At 68.1% G+C, this 17,728-nt stretch overlaps 4 protein-coding genes across 7 annotated transcripts; 1 reads left to right on the forward strand and 3 right to left on the reverse strand.

The window, feature by feature from the left end:
- Window positions 1-42: 42 nt before the first annotated feature.
- INO80E (INO80 complex subunit E) lies at window positions 43-3,539 on the reverse strand. The gene is made up of 7 exons (XM_045012348.1): window positions 3,409-3,539; window positions 3,206-3,276; window positions 2,431-2,483; window positions 1,755-1,830; window positions 1,461-1,578; window positions 668-784; window positions 43-342 (listed from the first exon to the last, which is right to left on the reverse strand). The coding sequence occupies exons 1-7, from the start codon at window positions 3,487-3,489 to the stop codon at window positions 124-126; spliced, it is 735 nt and encodes a 244-aa protein (XP_044868283.1). The 5' UTR covers window positions 3,490-3,539; the 3' UTR covers window positions 43-123.
- Window positions 3,540-3,984: 445 nt separating this feature from the next.
- On the forward strand, window positions 3,985-9,146 carry LOC123367964 (HIRA-interacting protein 3-like). 2 transcript variants are annotated; one of them, XM_045012358.1, is made up of 7 exons: window positions 3,985-4,142; window positions 4,477-4,597; window positions 4,675-4,834; window positions 5,571-6,499; window positions 7,790-7,967; window positions 8,298-8,396; window positions 8,556-9,146. In XM_045012358.1, the coding sequence occupies exons 1-7, from the start codon at window positions 4,078-4,080 to the stop codon at window positions 8,690-8,692; spliced, it is 1,689 nt and encodes a 562-aa protein (XP_044868293.1). In that variant the 5' UTR covers window positions 3,985-4,077; the 3' UTR covers window positions 8,693-9,146. The 2 variants fall into 2 exon arrangements, with proteins under 2 accessions (XP_044868293.1, XP_044868294.1); XM_045012359.1 differs by having other exon boundaries at window positions 3,990-4,142; window positions 4,678-4,834.
- Window positions 9,147-10,138: 992 nt separating this feature from the next.
- Window positions 10,139-13,859, reverse strand: LOC123370402 (dual specificity protein phosphatase 14-like). 3 transcript variants are annotated; one of them, XM_045016957.1, is made up of 3 exons: window positions 13,623-13,849; window positions 12,279-12,413; window positions 10,139-10,912 (listed from the first exon to the last, which is right to left on the reverse strand). In XM_045016957.1, exon 3 carries the CDS (start codon window positions 10,901-10,903, stop codon window positions 10,268-10,270), a length of 636 nt encoding a protein of 211 aa, XP_044872892.1. In that variant the 5' UTR covers window positions 10,904-10,912; window positions 12,279-12,413; window positions 13,623-13,849; the 3' UTR covers window positions 10,139-10,267. The 3 variants fall into 3 exon arrangements, with proteins under 3 accessions (XP_044872892.1, XP_044872891.1, XP_044872889.1); XM_045016956.1 differs by lacking the exon at window positions 12,279-12,413 and having other exon boundaries at window positions 13,623-13,859; XM_045016954.1 differs by lacking the exons at window positions 12,279-12,413; window positions 13,623-13,849 and adding an exon at window positions 11,261-11,422.
- A 142-nt stretch (window positions 13,860-14,001) lies between these two features.
- LOC123370401 (PAXIP1-associated glutamate-rich protein 1-like) lies at window positions 14,002-17,347 on the reverse strand. The gene is made up of 4 exons (XM_045016953.1): window positions 17,220-17,347; window positions 15,927-16,314; window positions 14,587-14,669; window positions 14,002-14,500 (listed from the first exon to the last, which is right to left on the reverse strand). Exons 2-4 carry the CDS (start codon window positions 16,295-16,297, stop codon window positions 14,319-14,321), a joined length of 636 nt encoding a protein of 211 aa, XP_044872888.1. The 5' UTR covers window positions 16,298-16,314; window positions 17,220-17,347; the 3' UTR covers window positions 14,002-14,318.
- Window positions 17,348-17,728: the final 381 nt, after the last annotated feature.

Consider the following 17,728-nt stretch of genomic DNA (forward strand, 5'->3'; position numbering starts at 1 on the left):
TTTGCATGTCTGGAGCCTGTTAATGCAACTGGAATGGATGTGAAATAAACTGGGGGGGCCTCTTGGGGGCCCCCACCACAGTGTTGAGTTGTGTGTATCTGGGGTGCCGCCCCCCAACCCCCACTATTCCGGTATATCTATGACAAGCTCGTCATCCCCATCCAGGGGATCTTCGCCACTCCCTTCCCCTGCGTCGCTGAACATTTGCTGGGGCACAGTGCTGAGGATGGTGGGGGGCGGGAGCTTGGAGGAGAGGGGGGCCAGAGGGCCCCCCCGGGGCGAAGAGAAGGGGAGACCCCCCACCACTGAGCAGTCGGGATGGGAGGCCGGCGTCAGGGACATCTGTAAGGGAGAGATGGGAGGGAAAGTGAGGGGGCTGCTGACCACCCCCCCCCACCCAGTACCTCCCTCCATGTTCCCCACAAACCCCACCTGTCCTGAACTCTCTCCCCTAACCCCCCATCCCCTCCTCCTGACTCCCCACCCTCTCCCTCCTCCACCCCACACGTGAACCCCGCCACCAACTCCCCACTAGCCCACATGTCCTAGGCTTGACTCCTGCATGACCCCTCACTCCCAACCCCCCCAAAATATGCCCTCACTCCCCCCAGACACATGACCCCTCCCCAGCTGACCCCCATACTCCTCCCCGCCGGCCAGGTGGTACCTTTAACTTGCGAGTGCCCTTGGCCCGTCGCTCAGGGCGGGCACGTTCGGGGCGGGGGGCGCAGGGCTCTGGTGCCAGGTACTCGGAGGGGAACGGGCTGTAGGGCGGGGAGGCCAGCTGGGGATAGGGGGGAGGGGGGCAGTACAGGAGAGATGGAGAAAAGGTGACAGAGTGAGAGAAGGGGGGGCACTCCAGGATGGACACCCCACCTCTCTCAACCACCCCCCCACACACACAATGCACCCAACCCCCACCACCATCCCTGGCATCCCCACATATCCCATCACCCAGACAACACCACACAACCCCGCCCACGCACCCTCACCAAGGAACACCCCCTAATGCCCCCCTCAATGCTCACTGCCTTAATGCACACTCCACAGCGCCCCCCCATGGGACAGCCGACACCCACAGCCGGCTTTACCACGGAGCCCCATTGCTCAACAACTGCACCGGCAAGGTGGGTGACCCCCATGGAGCGATTGGGGGCAAGGGAGGGGGTGGCACCTCCCCACTCAGCCGACGCCAATGGGGGCTCTGCCTTTGAAGCCAAGGCAGCCATGTTGGATACTGGCAGTGCTCTATCTTTGCCTATATTAAATATGGCAGCTCTGCCCACACAGCCATATTGGATACTGGAACAGACATCACCTTTCCTGAAGATGGGGCCTATCCTGAAGCTACAGCAGACATATTGGATACTGGCAGAGATCACATCACCAGCCCACAGCCCCAGTCTGGAGGCCATATTGGATTCTGGCACCACATTCCCCAAAGTGGAAGGGTCACTCACTGAGCTTAGGTAGGGGGAGGGCGCCCCCGAGCCCTGCAGGGGAAAGCCCGAGGTCGCCTGGAGAGACAGGCCAGAGGACGATGGGGATGAGGCTCCGCCAAGCTGGGGGCTCCGCTTCCTGGAGGCGGGAAGAGAGACACAGGAAGTTGTCACAGGAGCAGACATGTCACATACTGGCACGTGCCCATCCACTGCCCACAGTAAATATGGTGGCTCTACCCAGGAAACCAGGCCAGCCATGTTGGATTCTGGCACAGACCCCATCCCCAGTGGGAGGCGGGGCCTTATACTCACCTCTTCAGCGGCTGTGGCTCCGCCCCCTTGGGCCCCTCCCCGTCACTGTTCTCTGAGGAGGCTGTAGCCTCTGAGTCTGGAAGGGCAACGGGGGGAGGGTTAATGGGGGAAGACACCCCCAGAGCTGCCCCCAAAGCACCCTGTGTCCCCTCCCCTCAGCACCCACAGCCTGCTCTGAACCAGCGTCCAGTCTGTCCCCAGGCCCCTTTAACCTCCCTACAGCCTGTGCTCCTTCCCCCACAATTCAACCCCCACTGCCCCCCCCCATTAACAGACATCGCTTGGCCTCCTCAGCCACAGCCCTTCCCCGACACACAGCCCCCCAAATCCCCCTGTGCCTGTGCCCCCCACTTCCCCTTCCTCTCACTGACGCCCCCAAATCCCGCTGCAACCTGCACCGCCAGTGGCCCCTTTCCACAGCCTAGGCCCTCCCCTGAAATGCCCCAACACACCCAGCCCCCACGTGCCCACTCCCCAGCTGCACCCGGTTCCACACCCCTGCACCCACGACCCAGGGGTCAGGCACCTCCCCGGGGTCCCCCAACCTTGCTAGGCACCAGAGGAGGCTCCGTGACACCCCCAGCCCGGCCTGAAAGCTTTGGGGGCTACGGGAAGGGGGCAGGGCGGCAATAAGGGGCTGAGCTCAGGAGGACCCCCCCCGCCCCCTGCCCAGCACCTGAGGATTCGTCATCCACGTTCTCATGCTGCAGCAGCCGGTCCAGGAGGAAGCTGGGTGGGAAAAACTGCAGAGTCAGAAACCCCCAAACCCCCCCACGCAGCCCCCCCCCCGCTGGTGCCCCTCACTCCCGACCCGCAGCCCCCCCGGCCCTGCCCCAGCCCTGCCGGTGCCCCTCACTCCCGACCCGCAGCCCCTGCCAGCCCAGCCCTGCCCCCAGCTCTGCCGGTGCCCCTCACTCCCGACCCGCAGCCCCTGCCAGCCCAGCCCTGCCCCCCCCAGCTCTGCCGGTGCCCCTCACTCCCGACCCGCAGCCCCTGCCAGCCCAGCCCTGCCCCCCCCAGCTCTGCCGGTGCCCCTCACTCCCGACCCGCAGCCCCTGCCCCCCCCCCAGCCCTGCTGGTGCCCCTCACTCCCGACCCGCAGCCCCTGCCCCCCCCCCCGCCCTGCTGGGGCCCCTCACTCCCGACCCGCAGCCCCTGCCCCCCCCCCAGCCCTGCTGGTGCCCCTCACTCCCGACCCGCAGCCCCTGCCAGCCCAGCCCTGCCCCCCCCCAGCCCTGCCGGTGCCCCTCACTCCCGACCCGCAGCCCCTGCCCCCCCCCAGCTCTGCCGGTGCCCCTCACTCCCGACCCGCAGCCCCTGCCCCCCCCCAGCCCTGCCGGTGCCCCTCACTCCCGACCCGCAGCCCCTGCCCCCCCCCAGCCCTGCCGGTGCCCCTCACTCCCGACCCGCAGCCCCTGCCAGCCGGGGGGGGGGGCGGGTCCCCCCGTTACCTTTTATCCCGCGACACTTTCAGCAGCTTCCTCTGGGCCTTGCGAAGCTCCTCCTGGAAACACTCCTGCTCCTGGGGGGGGGCGGGGGGGTTAGCACCGGGTCCGGCCCCCCCCCCATCCCATCACCGCCCCCGCAGCCCGGGCCCGCCCCTCCCCCCACATCCCCGCGCGCGCCCCCCCCGCCCGGGCCCCGCCCCCCTCACGTAGATCAGCAGCTTCAGGCGCCGCTTCAGGGCCCGGTAGCGCCGCTTGTAGCCGCCGGGCTCCGCCTCGCCCCCGTTCATCGCCGGCGGCTCCCGGCATCCCCCGCGCGGGGGCGGGCCTAGCTGCGCCACGCCTCCCATCGGCCCCTGCGGCCCCCGAGCTCCCCATTGGCCCGTTCCCGGGGCAGCGCCACGCCTCCCATCAGCCCCTGCGGCCCCCGAGCTCCCCATTGGCCCGTTCCCGGGGCAGCGCCACGCCTCCCATCAGCCCCTGCGGCCCCCGAGCTCCCCATTGGCCCGTTCCCGGGGCAGCGCCACGCCTCCCATCAGCCCCTGCGGCCCCCGCGCTCCCCATTGGCCCGTTCCCGGGGCAGCGCCACACCTCCCATCGGCCCCTGCGGCCGTCGAGCTCCCCATTGGCCCGTTACCAGGCAGCGCCACACCTCCCATCAGACCCTGCGGCCCCCGCGCTCCCCATTGGCAGCGCCACACCTCCCATCAGCCCCTGCGGCCCCCGAGCTCCCCATTGGCCCGTTCCCGGGGCAGCGCCACACCTTCCATCGGCCCCTGCGCCCTTCGAGCTCCCCATTGGCCCGTTACCGGGCAGCGCCACGCCTCGCGCTACGGTGGCCGGATCGGTTCAGGAGGCGGGAAAGACGCAGCGGGGCGATGGCTGCGGAGCAGGAGATGCGGGACTTCACTCGCGGGCTCTTCCAGGGCAGCCCGGACCTCAGGTGCCCCCAGGCCCGGACACCTGGGTTCTCTAGGGGTCTGGTGCGGGGAGCAAAGGATTCTGGGAGCCCGGACCCCTGGGTTCTCTAGGGGTCTGGTGGGAGGAGCAAAGGATTCTGGGAGCTCGGACACCTGGGTTCTCTAGGGGTCTGGTGGGAGGAGCAAAGGATTCTGGGAGCCCGGACCCCTGGGTTCTCTAGGGGTCTGGTGGGGGGAGCAAAGGATTCTGGGAGCCCGGACCCCTGGGTTCTGTGGGAGGGGAGGGTTCCGCGGGTTAGAGCAGGGGGCCGGAGCCCGGACGCCTGGGTTCTCTAACCCCTCTCCCTGTGCCCGCAGGGTGCTGACGCTGGCCATGGTGCGGAGGAAGTATCTGGCGCACGTGGGCCGGGAGAGCCTGGGGCGGGAGGAGAAGGAGCTGCTCAAGGAGCTGGTGAAGGAGGAACTGCTGAGAATGCAGGTGGGGGGGTGGTTGGCGGGGAGGGGGGGGGGCTCGGTGGGGACGGGCTCCCTGTGTAACCGCATTGGCTGCCCCAGCAGCTGGATGATTCCAGTTCCGAAGGGGGGTCCCCGAGCCCCAAGAGCCCCTGGGATGCTCCTCAAGCCGGGGCTCAGAAGCGACCCCACAGCAGCTCCGAGCCGTCAGGGGCCCCCGAGGACACGGCCAGAAAGAAGCAGCGACTGGATCAGGGTTCTGGTGAGCAGGTGCCCCCCCCGCCCTAGAGGGGCCGCGTCCCAGCGCCGGGTGAGGGGTCCCCGTGTGCCCCGCCCCCCCCCCCCCCCCGGCCCCAGAGGGGCTGCGTCCCAGCGCTGGGTCCCTGTGTGCCCAGCCCCCCCCCCGCCCCAGAGGGGCTGCGTCCCAGCGCTGGGTCCCTGTGTGCCCAGCCCCCCCCGCCCTAGAGGGGCCGCGTCCCAGCGCCGGGTGAGGGGTCCCCGTGTGCCCAGCCCCCCCCCCGCCCCAGAGGGGCTGCGGCCCCGCGCCGGGTCCCTGTGTGCCCAGCCCCCCCCCCCGCCCCCGAGGGGCTGCGTCCCAGCGCCGGGTCCCTGTGTGCCCAGCCCCCCCCCCCGCCCCAGAGGGGCTGCGTCCCAGCGCCGGGCGCGGGGTCCCCATGTGCCCAGCCCCCCCCACCCCAGAGGGGCTGCGTCCCAGCGCCAGGCGAGGGGTCCCCGTGTGCCCAGCCCCCCCCGGCCCAGAGGGGCTGCGTCCCAGCGCCAGGCGAGGGGTCCCCGTGTGCCCAGCCCCCCCCCCGGCCCAGAGGGGCTGCGTCCCCGCGCCCGGCGAGGGGTCCCCGTGTGCCCAGCCCCCCCCCGGCCCAGAGGGGCTGCGTCCCAGCGCCGGGCGAGGGGTCCCCGTGTGCCCAGCCCCCCCGTGTCCCAGCCCCTCTCTGTGTCCCAGCCCTCGGTTAACCCCTTGTTTCCCATCTGGTTTCCAGAGGCCAGTTCTGACGGGGAGGATTCTGGGATTGATTCGAGGAAGCCAAAACTGGCTCCTGCTGAGGAGGATGCTGGGAAATCCAGGCCCACGGGATCGTGTGAGGACGAGGGGGACTCTGGAGCAGAGGACACACCTGACCGGGGTGGCACCAGCAGAGAGAGCAACTCTGAATGGGCAGCCAGGAAGGAGGGAAGGAAGCAGCCCCCACGGAGGGGAACAGAGGGAGCCGAGGCGCAGGAGCAGCGGGCGAGAGAGGCAGAGCGGAGGGGTGACTGTGGGGAGCAGAAGGGGGGGATCACAGCTCAGACGGAGGAGGAATCGGGGAGCGACTCGCCAGTGCAGGGAGAGGAGTGTACGCGGCAGAAGCAGACAGGACCGAGGAAGAGCAAGTGGAGGAGTGATCGTGAGGAGGACGGGGACAGCGAGGAGAAGGGGAGGATGAAGGCTCGGGGGAAGGACGTGGGGAGCGACGCCGAGGTGGATGAGAAGGGGCAGGGCAGAAAAGGGGCAGGGAAGGAGGGAAGGAGGAAGGCAGGGAGATGGAGTGACAGTGAGGAGGAAGAGGAGGAATCGGGGAGCGAGTCAGAGGAGGGTGCGAGCCGGAGGCCGGCAGGGAAGCCGGAAATGAAGAAGGTGGAGCGGAGGAGTGACAGCGAGGCCGAGGAAGTGGGCAGCAGGAAGAGGAGGACGAAGGCCCAGAGTGAGGAGGAATCGGGGAGCGAGGAAGAGGAGGGTGCGAGCAGGAAGGAGACGGGGAAGAAGGGAGGGAGGAAGGCCGAGCGGGGCAGCGAGGAGGAGGAGGGGGGGGGGAAGGCGCAGGCGAGGCAGAGGGGCAGCTCTGAGACAGATGAAGACTCTTCGTCATCGTCCTCCGCGCAGGATGAGAACAGCAGCCCCAACCCAGGCTCCCGGCGCAAGAAGGGAAAGGTGAGGGGGGGACCCAGGCGTCTGGGACGGCTCCATTAGGGGGTCCTGCAGTGCCCCCAGAGCCTGGGATGGGGCATGGGACCCAGGCATCCGGGACGGCTACCCAAGGGCACCTACAAAAAGGAATTACCAACTGTAATTGCACTGAATGAATTTTTTTTCTTCTGGCAAAATTGTTTTAAATGTCCCGAGAGAGGAAACGTGAACTGAAATTCGATTAAATCCCTTTTTTCTCCTAATGCAAATTATTTATTTTAAGTCACTAAAAGGAACAAAGAAATTGAACTGAAATTTTCCTACCTTGTTTTTTCCAGTGGAAAATTGTTTTAAAATTTCCAAAAACCCCAAGAAATTGTGAAGTGAAATTCTGGCTCTGTGAATTATTTTTCCCGTGAAAAATGTGTCTGACAACTGGGGGAAAAGGCTTGAGGACTGAAATTGCACTAAATTCATTGTCTTTCTCCAGGAAAAAAAACAATATAAAAGTGGTGAAAAGTTGTAAAGTTAAATTTTATTGCATGTATTTTTTTAACTGTTTTTTTAAACAAGAAATTGTAGAAAAATTTCAGCTCATTTTTTTCCAGTGGAAAATTGTTTTAAAAGTTAGGAAAAAAAGGACAAACTATGGAATTAAATTTTTGCTACATTCATTTTTTCCCCCTGTGGAAAAATTGTTTTAAAATTCAGGAAAAATTAATTGGGGCCTGAAATTGTACTTCGTGAAAAGAAAAAAAAACCTGATTTATGAAATTTTACTGTGTGTAGTCAGAGAAAAGAGAAATTGCGAACTGCAACGTTGCCATGTGAATCTCACTTGCCCCCCAGGTGGAAAAATTGTTTTCAAATCCAGGGAAAGGAAATTCTGAACAGAAATTGCACTAAAAAAACTTTTCTCTGCAAAAATCGTTTTAAAAGTCAGGAAGGAGAAAACCTGAACTGAAATGTTATTAAATGCAGTTTTTTCCCCAGTGCAATTTGAAGGGGGGGCAGGGGGAGAGAGTTAGAAAATTGGACTTTGTGAAATGAAATTTTCCTGCAGGAATTATTATTTCCCCCAGTGGAAAAGTTTGTATTTAAAAAACAAAACAAAACCAGGCCCGGGGTAAGGGAGCCGTCGAGCGCTGACGTTTTCTGACATTCAACAACCCACCCACAAGGTTTTAAAGGAACCACCCCACCCCCACCCCCCAGCTGGGCCCGGGAAAATTTTGTTTGATTTTCCCACGAAGCGGGATTTTCCCATAGGCCCCTCCCCCTTGGGGGCTGTCTCTAACCTGTCCCCACCCCCAGGCGCCGGGCAGCGGGGGGGCCGGGCCGGCAGAGGAGCACCCGGCCGTGCGGCGGCTGAAGCGCTACATCCTGGCGTGTGGGGTGCGGCGGAACTACAAGAAGCTGCTGGCCGGGTGTCGCTCCGTCAAGCAGCGGGTCAGGGTCCTGCGCCGGGAGCTGGAGGCCATTGGGCTGCAGGGTGAGGGGGGCAGGGGGTTGGGGATGGGCGGGTGGAGGGGGCCGGGGGGTTGTGGGAGGGGATAGGGATGGAGGGGGCAGGCAGGGTGGGGGGATGGAGCGGGGGATAGGGATGGAGGGGGCAGGCAGGGTGGGGGGATGGGACGGGGGGGTGGGGGAGGGGATAGGGATGGAGGGGGCAGGCAGGGTGGGGGGAGGGGGCGGGGGGGTGGGGGATAGGGATGGAGGGGGCAGGCAGGGTGGGGGGAATGGGGATGGGGGCGGGGGTACAGGGAAGGGGGCCCCTGCACTGAGTTGGGAGAGCCCCCCCGGTAACCCCCCCTCCCCCCAGGGAACCCCTCTCTGGAGCGGTGCCGGGCGCTGCGGCTGCGCCGGGAGGAGGCGGCGGAGGTGGCAGCGCTGGACGTGGAGAACATCATCGCCTCGGACGGTGAGGGGGGAGCCGGGGGGCCGGGCAGCAGCCGGGGGTGGGGTGGATCACTGGGGCAGGAGATGGGGCTAAGGGGTGGATCCGGGGGGGGGGGTGAGGCGGGGGATCGGGGGGCAGGGACCCCCCTCTGGAGCTGACCCCCCTCTACCCTCCCCACAGGCCGCCCCCGGCGCTGCAACATCTGGAGCCTGTACAGCACCCCCCCCGCTGCCCCCCCGGCCACCCCCCCGGCCCGGCGCCCAGTGGACTGGTCCAGCCTCCGTGGCGTCGTCAGCAGTGACGGGGAGAGCGACTGAGGCTGGGGGGCAGCGCCTGGTATAACCCCCCCCCCCCGCCATTCCCTGCTTGGAAGGGCCCGTTGTTTGGGGGGGCAGGTCGGGGAGTGACCCCGTTGCATGGGGCAAATCCATCTCCCATTCCCCCTGGGGGGGGGCGAAGCTCTCGGAATCCCCCCGGTGTCTGGCACTTTCCGGGTGATCCCACCTGCCACCCCAAAACTGGAGGGTGGGGGACCCCTGAGCCACTAGCAGGGGCCTCCCTGCAGAGCCGGGGCAGCAGCTGTCCGCCCCCAGGGGAGCCAGAGGTGACCCCAGAACACTCCCACGCTGGCCCCGCAGTGAACTGGGGCCGGGGGCTGGATGTGTCCTGGCTTGGGGGGCAGTCACCCCCCATCCCAACCCCCAGGTGTAAATGTCTTTGTTTTATGCGCTTTTTATATTGTAAAATAAAGTGAATTTTGTTATTTAAGGGGCACCCAAGTGAGCATATGGCCCCCCGACCCCCCACTGCGGCCAGAGCCCCCCGACCCCCCACTGCGGCCAGAGCCCCCCTAACCTCCCCGAACCTCCCCACTGTGGCCAGAGCCCCCCCCGACCTCCCACTGCGGCCAGAGCCCCCCCCAGCCTCCCAAACCTCCCCACGGCGGCCACAGCCCCCCCCAGCCTCCCCAACCCCCCACTGTGGCCAGAGCCCCCTGAACCTCCCCACTGTGGCCAGAGCCCCCTGAACCTCCCCGACCCCCCACTGTGGCCAGAGCCCCCTGAACCTCCCCACGGTGGCCAGTGCCCCCCCACCCTCCCCGACCCCCCACTGTGGCCAGAGGCCCCCGACCTCCCCGAACCTCCCCACGGCGGCCAGAGCCCCCCCAACCTCCCCGACCTCCCCACTGCAGCCAGAGCCCCCCCCCGACCTCCCCACTGCAGCCAGAGGCCCCCCCCCAACCTCCCCACTGCGGGCAGAGCCCCCCCAACCTCCCCGAACCTCCCCACTGCGGCCAGAGCCCCCCGACCTCCCCCACCCCCCACTGCAGCCAGTGCCTGCGAGCCCCCCCCGCCCCACGGCAGCCCCGCTGACGCGCCGGGCGTAATGGAAAGGGGGTTTATTGAGGGGAGCGGGGGCGGAGCTGGAGCTCTGGCGCTATGTACAGGGCTGGCGGAAGACAGGCTGAGAGCAGATCCCCCCCACACTTTGCCCCCTCCCACTTATGCCCCCCAGTGGGGGGTAGCAGCTGAGATCTCGTCTCTCGGGGGGGGGGGGGGGGGGAGCGGTGAATTGGAAGGGGGTTAGCATGGTGTTTGTGGTAGGCCCTACAAAATTGCCCACCCCGGGGATGAGTCACACATTGGGGGGGGTGGGGGGGTTATGCTCAATGACTCTTCCCCCCCCCAACAGCTTCAGACTCTGCCAGCCCCCCTCCCCCCCAAAGTCTCTGAGGTTAGAAAATGCCCTTTTGTGGGACAACCTGTGCCCCCCCCCGCCGTGCCGGTCCCAGGGTGGGGCAGCTGCCCCCGAATCCCTCCTCCAGGGGCAAATAGCGTCTCTGGCGCCCCCTGGCGTGGGGTCTGCCCCGGCTGGGCGCCGAGCGGGGCCCCCTATCTGCAGCTCCAGAGGGGCACCAGGCCGCGGGTCTCCGGCTCGTAGACGTCGGGCAGGGGCCCGAGGGGCGAGGGCACCATGTGCACCGTGGTCTTGCCGAAGAGCCGCCGCTCGTACTCGATGAGCTGGCGCCAGAAGCCGGCGTTGGGCCGCACCACGGGCCGCCGGCTCCGCACCCACTGGTGGGCGTCCAGCAGGCTGAGGCGATGGTACTTCATGAGGTAGGCGATGCAGAGCGAGGCCGAGCGGCTCACGCCCGCCACGCAGTGCACCAGGGTGCGCCCGTTGCGCTTGCCCGTCTGGTGGATGCGGTCGGCCACCGAGTCGAAGTAGAGGCCCAGGGGCGCGTGGGGCAGGTCGGGCACCGGCACCTTGACGTACTCGATGTCGGGCCAGTTGGCGTTGGGGATCTCCAGGGTGGCGTTCACCACGCAGGTCACGGCCCGGGCCGCCACCAGCTGCCGGTTGGCGGCCGCGTTGCCGCTGCACAGGTAGAGGCAGGGCGAGATCTGGGCGATGCCCCCCAGCGCTGAGGCCGGGGGGGCCCCGGGGGCCGGCTTCGCCGCGGGGGGGGCGCTGCGCCGGAAGAAGCCGGGGGTCCGGAAGTTCATGGTGGAGGCGTCGGCGTACATGGGGGCCGGCTGGGGGGAGAGAAAGGGGGGGCGTTAAGGGGGGGTTGGGCCCCAGGTCCCAGCCCCCCACCCTGGAGGGCCCAGGCCCCACCTGTCTCCATCCCTTCCCATCCCCCTCCCCAGAGGGGGGGGGCAGGTTTCGAACGTTCTCGAGCCACCCCCCCCCCCATTTCTCCAGGGCGGGGGCCTGACGATCCTGCCCCACCCACCGCCGGACGCCTGGGTCCGCCCCCACTTCCTTAGGCGAGACCCCCCCCCGGCTCCGCCCGACGCCCCCGCTGTGGGGGCTGCAGGGAGGAAATGGGGCGGGATCTTGGGGGGGAAGAGTCCCGCCCCCCCCCCGCCGGGGGCTCCTACCTCGCTCCAGCGGGGCGGCCCCTCCCCGGGGCAGCTAGGGGGGCAGCGGGGCGGCCGCCTCCGTCCCGCCGCGGAACCCAGGCATCCGGGTCTGGGCTGGGGGGGCGGGAGAGGCTGATGCGCAGAAAAAGGGATGGAGAAAATGGGAGGGGGGGAGATGGGCCCGCCCCTTAAAGGGCCAGAGCACGACAGCCAGACCCCCCCGGCCCCACCCCTCCCGGTGCCCCTCACTCCCGACCTGCAGCCCCCCCCAGCCCTGCCGGTGCCCCTCACTCCCGACCCGCAGCCCCCGCCCCCCCCAGCCCCGCCGGTGCCCCTCACTCCCGACCCGCAGCCCCCGCCCCCCCCAGCCCTGCCTGTGCCCCTCACTCCCGACCCGCAGCCCCCGCCCCCCCCAGCCCCGCCGGTGCCCCTCACTCCCGACCCGCAGCCCCCTCCCCCGCCTCAGCCCTGCCGGTGCCCCTCACTCCCGTTGCCCCCCCCAGCCCTGCCGGTGCCCCTCACTCCCGACCTGCAGCCCCCTCACCCGCCTCATCCCTGCCTGTGCCCCTCACTCCCGACCCGCAGCCCCTGCCCCCCCCAGCCCTGCCGGTGCCCCTCACTCCCGACCCGCAGCCCCTGCCCCCCCCCAGCCCTGCCGGTGCCCCTCACACTCCCGACCTGCAGCCCTGCCCCCCCAGCCCTGCCGGTGCCCCTCACTCCCGACCCGCAGCCCCCAGCAGGGGAGGGGGAGGCTGGCATAGTCTCTGTGGGGCAGGGGCTTTCCAAGTACTCCCCACTTTTGTCAGGGAACCCATCACCCCCCGGCACCCCAACAAGCCCCTGCCCCCAGAATCCAACTGATCCCAATTCCCCTTGCACCCCCCATCCACAACCCCCAGGCACCCCCCTTTCCATCCCCCGCTGCCCCCACAATCCCCCATCACCCCCCAAACATTACCCCACTAGCCGGCCCCCCAATTCACCCCATCCCCTCTACTGACCCTGTGGGAGAACTGGGCTGCGGGTGCCCCCTCACCTGGCAGGTGCCTGCTCCACTCCGCTGGGCTCTGGGGAAGGAAGAGGGGGTGCTCCTGGCTCCCCAGGCCGGCCCAGCGCTGGGGCCTTCGCTCCGGCCCAGGGCCCTATATACGCTGGGCCCCCCCGGCCCCGGCTGCGTTGGAGGTAACAATGGGTTGCCATGGTGACGGGATGCGGGGGCGCGGGGGGGACCGTGCGTCAGCTGCTGACACAGAAAGGAGAGGGGGGGGGGCAGCTTCCGGGTTCCCCGCTGCCTCCAGCCGCCCTGGCCCCTCCAGGGAGCACCGGCCCCACCTGGCCACAGGGTGGCGCTGGCTGGCTCAGGGGCAGGGGGCCTGTCATGGGGGAGGGGGAGCGCTGCCCCCCCCCCGGCCCAGGTGGTAACAGGTTGAAGTCTCTCTCCACCCCCACATCAGCCCCCATCCCCCCCCCCCCCCCCCCCAGGGAGTCACGAAGCTGCTGCTGCCCCCACGCACCGAGCGCGGCCACAGGGGGCACCTGAGTCACCAGGCTCCCAGGGAGAGACTAGGGCTGCGGGTCGGGAGTGAGGGGCACCGGCAGGGGCTGCGGGTCGGCAGTGAGGGGCACCGGCAGGGCTGGGCTGGCAGGGGCTGCGTGTCGGCAGTGAGGGGCACCGGCAGGGCCGGGTGGACCCAGGCGTCCGGAGGGCGAGGAACAGCTCTGGGTAAAGGCAGGGGGTGAGGGCGGGGTCTGCTGGCCTTTGTCTCTGGGTTTGGGGGTCCGGAGGGCAGTGGCCCCCAATGTGCTGGCTGGCTCGGGGGGCGTCTTGAGGACAATCTGCCCCCAGGGGCAGGGCGGCCGGGCTGTGGGCTGGGCCCGGCCCCTGGGGAACTCCCCACCACAAGCCCTGCTGTAGCAAGGGGCCCAGCGCGCCTCAACTCAGGATTGGGGCCTAGAGGGATCTCGACCCCCCCAACTGCTCCGTCCCTGCCCCCCTCCCCGCTCACCCCGCTGCTGGGACAAGGGGGGGCCCAGCTGCGGATGGGCTCTGAGCCAGTACCGCACCCCCCTGCACCCGAGCCCCGTGGGGCGGGAGGCCTCAGGCGAGGGGGATGCATTGCCTCACTGCCAGTATCCTGCCCTGATTGGACAAGGAGACACAAAGCCTGTGAGGACACGGCCCAGCAGGGAACGACAAAACAGTTCAGCCCTTCTCCTGGGAGGAGCAGCCTGCGGGCAGAGGAGGTCCCACCTCCTGCCCCTGTGGCAATACAGGAAGTCCCACCTCCTCCTGCATAGGTAACGAAGTCCCACCGCCTGCCTCGATAGCAATACAGGAAGTCCCACCTCCAGCCCTGATGACAATACAGCAAGTCCTTACCTCTTCTGGCAGAATGCCAGGGTTCACACACCCTTGCACTGTCCCGCCTCCTGGAGGAACAGGATCCTGCCACCTGAGTGCCCAGGGTGGCCACGTCTGCAAAACACTCCTGAGCCACGGGGCCCCGCCCCTCAGGAAGGCCCGATTCAGACACGCCCCCCGTGGCACAAGTCCCAGGGAGGCCCCCCTGCTGCACCACCTGCAGGCTCTGTCAAGGTGGTGTTTATGTAGGGCCTACAAGAGTCCCAAGCCTCACACCTGTAGAGAGCCCCGCCCCCCCGCGCTTTGGGGCAGAGTGTCTGGCACTAGGGGCCTGGTTGGGGGAAGCTTGAGGCCTCAGCTCAGCATGAACCGGGCAGAAGAAAGGTGACGCCACAGGGCGAGAAACACATTTATTGCAGCAGAAACACTGGACAGGCCCTTCCCTCCACCCCCAGGCTGTAGACTTTGCCCCCTCCGGGCAACACGGGGGGGGGGGGGATTTCCTGCTTCGCCAGCCCCCAGAGGGGGCGGAGCCATAGGTGTGATGGAGGCGGCTGTGCTGAGATCCTGAAAGCTGTGGGCCCCATTCCCCTGCCCTGGAGCCGGATCGGAACGGCCCCGTGCCCCACCGGCTGACCCCACTGTCCGTCCGTCTCCGTCCCCCAAGCAGCCTGGTGCAGCCCGGAGGATGCTGGGACCCCCCCGGCCCGGCGGTCAGTACTTGCGCTGGCGCAGGAAGAGCCCCGCGGGGCGCTGTGGGGACGGCGCCTCCTCCCTGCCCAGCTGGAAGAGGTCGCGGCCCGTGCGCAGGATCTGCTCCTCCAGCTTCTTGTGCCGCTTCATGTCCGACAGCACCTTGTCCAGCCGGGCCTCCCGCTTCTGGCTGCGCGAGCCGCCTGCGGGGGGAGGGAGCGTCAGGACCCCGCTCGGGGGGGGGCTGGGAGTCAGGACTCCTGGGTTCTCTCCCCAGCTCTGTTCCTACCTGCTGTTCTCCTGCGATCCATCAGGGGGTTCTTGGGCGTCACAGGCTCATCGTCAAAGTCAAACTCGGTCGGGACGTGGGGCCTGGAGCAGAGAGAGCCAAGGGGTTAAAGCCTCAATGCAGGGGAAGGGGCAGCGCCAGCCGCAGTCTCCTGCCCTGCCCAACTCTGCCAGCGCCAACCCGCAGCCCCTGCCAGCCCAGCCCTGCCCCCACCCCCAGCTCTGCCAGTGCCCCTCACCCCGACCCGCAGCCCCTGCCAGCCGCAGTCTCCTGCCCTGCCCAGCTCTGCCAGCGCCAACCCGCAGCCCCTGCTAGCCCAGCCCTGCCCCCCTCCAGCCCTGCCAGCACCCCTCACCCCGACCCGCAGCCCCTGCCAGCCCAGCCCTGCCCCCACCCCCAGCTCTGCCAGTGCCCCTCACCCCGACCCACAGCCCCTGCCAGCCCAGCCCTGCCCCCACCCCCCGCTCTGCCGGTGCCCCTCACCCCGACCCGCAGCCCCTGCCAGCCCAGCCCTGCCCCCACCCCCAGCTCTGCCGGTGCCCCTCACCCCACCCCGCAGCCCCTGCCAGCCCAGCTCTGCTCCCACCCCCAGCACTGCCGGTGCCCCTCACCCCACCCCGCAGCCCCTGCCAGCCCAGCTCTGCTCCCACCCCCAGCTCTGCCGGTGCCCCTCACCCCGACCCGCAGCCCCTGCTAGCCCAGCCCTGCCCCCACCCCCAGCTCTGCCGGTGCCCCTCACCCCGACCCGCAGCCCCCAGCTAGCCCAGCCCTGCTCCCACCCCCAGCTCTGCCAGCGCCAACCCGCAGCCCCTGCTAGCCCAGCCCTGCCCCCCTCCAGCCCTGCCAGCACCCCTCACCCCGACCCGCAGCCCCTGCCAGCCCAGCCCAGCCCTGCCCCCACCCCCAGCTCTGCCAATGCCCCTCACCCCGACCCGCAGCCCCTGCCAGCCCAGCCCTGCCCTGCCCCCACCCCCAGCTCTGCCGGTGCCCCTCACCCCACCCCGCAGCCCCTGCCAGCCGCAGTCTCCTGCCCTGCCCAGCTCTGCCAGCGCCAACCCGCAGCCCCTGCTAGCCCAGCCCTGCCCCCCTCCAGCCCTGCCAGCACCCCTCCTGACCCACAGCCCCCAGCTAGCCCAGCCCTGCCCCCCTCCAGCCCTGCCAGCGCCCCTCACTCCTGACCCACAGCCCCTGCTAGCCCAGCCCTGCCCCCCTCCAGCCCTGCCAGCACCCCTCACTCCCGACCCACAGCCCCCAGCTAGCCCAGCCCTGCCCCCCTCCAGCCCTGCCAGCGCCCCTCACTCCTGACCCACAGCCCCCAGCTAGCCCAGGCCTGCGCTCACTTCTCCTCCTCCTCCTCTTCGCTCTCGGGCTGCCCATCGGATCTCTCCTCCTCCTCGCTGTCGGGCTCAGGGGTGGGGGCCCTGCGGGGCAGGATCTCAGCCTGGAGCGGCAGGGTGCCCTCGGCAGCAATCTGCTCGTAGAGGCGTCTGATCTCCTCAGGCGGCGGCATCCAGGCCTCTGGGGCCTCCAGCTCCTCGTCGCTGCAGGGGACACACCACCCAGCCTCCTCCTCCTGCCCCTGCTCCTCCGCCTCTTCCGGCGCTGGCCTGTCGTCCTCCGCTGCAGCCGGCACCAGCTCCGGGGCATCCTCCACCACCAGGGACTGCATCCCAGAGGTCACCTCGCCCTCCTCCACGGCCGCGGCCTCCATGGCAGGAGAGGACCAGGCTGCAAGGGGAGAGTCAATGGTTAGAGCATGGCTGGAGACTCTACAATAACAAGCCAGCAGTCAGTGCTGGTGCTTTTCGGGGGCACTATGACAACAAAGGGTTCAGTGGCGACCCTACAATAACAGCCCTGAGCTTCGATGCCAGTCGCACCAACACTGTGGCCATTTAGGGGCTCGCCACCTGCCAGTCATGTCAATGCAGTGGCCATCTTGGGGCTCAGGGCAACGTGGCAGCCATCTTGGGGCTCATGCCAATGTGGCGGCCATCTTGGGGCCTGCCACCTGCCAGTCATGCCAACATGGTGGCCATCTTGGGGCTCATGCCAACGTGGCGGCCATCTTGGGGCCCGCCACCTGCCAGTCCTGCCAACGCAGAGGCCATCTTGGGGCTCATGCCAACGTGGCGGCCATCTTGGGGCCCGCCACCTGCCAGTCCTGCCAACGCAGAGGCCACCTTGGGGCTCAGCCAGGCTTGTGGCGCCGTGGCAGCCATCTTGGCAGTGGCCCCTGATGTTCATGCCGAGGTGGCGGCCATCTTGGGGCTCGCCCCAACCGACCCTGCTGGGGGCTCCGTCCCGGCCAGGCCCACACTGGGGCTCCCAAGGGCAGCTGGGGGGGGTCACATCTCAGCCATTGGCTGCCAGGCAACCCAGGCCCCCGCCGCCATTTTGTGAAGCCTCTGCTCAGGTCCCTTCACTGCGCGTGCGCCACCCGCGCCTTACCACGCGCATGAGCGACGGAGCCCGTACCGAGAGCGTCTGCGCCTCATTGCGCATGCGCCTCCTTCAAAGTCGGCTAGGTCGCGCGCCCTGCTCAGCGGTGCCGTCTTTGTGTTTCTTCAGTGCGCATGCGCCATACTGTTTGCCCCCGCCCTGCTGTTTGCGCATGCGCTGTTTCTACTCACCGCTCGAAAGCGTACACCACCCTCTCAGTACGCATGCGCCACTGCGATGAGTCTTAACGGCCCCCCGCCCCAAGCGCGTGCGCCCGCCCCTCAAGCGCTCTCCCCGAGTTCGGCTCGGCTCCAACGCCCCCGCCCAGCCGCTGCGCGTGCGCCCACCCCATCCGGCGCTCCTGATTGGTCGGCCTGACCGAAGGGGCGGGGCTAGCGCCAAATGCAAAAAGACCGGCGTCTGAATCGGACCCGAAGGGGAACCGGGGCTGGGGGGGGCTGGAGGAGGAGTCGGGGAGAGGGAGGGGCTGGTGGGAGGAGCCAGGGGGAAGGTGGGGGAGAGGGAGGGGCTGGTGGGAGGAGTCTGGGGCTGGTGGGAGGAGCCAGGAGGAGAGGGAGGGGCTGGTGGGAGGAGTCTGGGGCTAGTGGGAGGAGCCAGGGGAGAGGGAGGGGCTGTGGGAGGAGCCAGGGGAGAGGGAGGGGCTGGTGGGAGGAGCCAGGGGGAAGGAGAGGGAGGGGCT

Source organism: Mauremys mutica, chromosome 4, assembly GCF_020497125.1.
Source record: "Mauremys mutica isolate MM-2020 ecotype Southern chromosome 4, ASM2049712v1, whole genome shotgun sequence".
Lineage (NCBI taxonomy): Eukaryota > Metazoa > Chordata > Testudines > Geoemydidae > Mauremys > Mauremys mutica.

Coding starts and splice junctions, on each gene's coding strand:
- INO80E (XM_045012348.1), bottom strand. CDS start 3,489: ATGAACGGGGGCGAGGCGGAGCCCGGCGGCTACAAGCGGCGCTACCGG. Junction 2,484..3,205: donor AAAGTGTCGCGGGATAAAAG/GTAACGGGGGGA, acceptor TTTCCCACCCAG/CTTCCTCCTGGACCGGCTGC. Junction 1,579..1,754: donor GAGCCACAGCCGCTGAAGAG/GTGAGTATAAGG, acceptor TCCCGCCTCCAG/GAAGCGGAGCCCCCAGCTTG.
- LOC123367964 (XM_045012358.1), top strand. CDS start 4,078: ATGGCTGCGGAGCAGGAGATGCGGGACTTCACTCGCGGGCTCTTCCAG. Junction 4,143..4,476: donor CAGGGCAGCCCGGACCTCAG/GTGCCCCCAGGC, acceptor CTGTGCCCGCAG/GGTGCTGACGCTGGCCATGG. Junction 4,598..4,674: donor AGGAACTGCTGAGAATGCAG/GTGGGGGGGTGG, acceptor TGGCTGCCCCAG/CAGCTGGATGATTCCAGTTC.
- LOC123370402 (XM_045016956.1), bottom strand. CDS start 10,903: ATGTACGCCGACGCCTCCACCATGAACTTCCGGACCCCCGGCTTCTTC.
- LOC123370401 (XM_045016953.1), bottom strand. CDS start 16,297: ATGGAGGCCGCGGCCGTGGAGGAGGGCGAGGTGACCTCTGGGATGCAG. Junction 14,670..15,926: donor GAAGAGGAGGAGGAGGAGAA/GTGAGCGCAGGC, acceptor TCTCTGCTCCAG/GCCCCACGTCCCGACCGAGT. Junction 14,501..14,586: donor GGATCGCAGGAGAACAGCAG/GTAGGAACAGAG, acceptor CTCCCCCCGCAG/GCGGCTCGCGCAGCCAGAAG.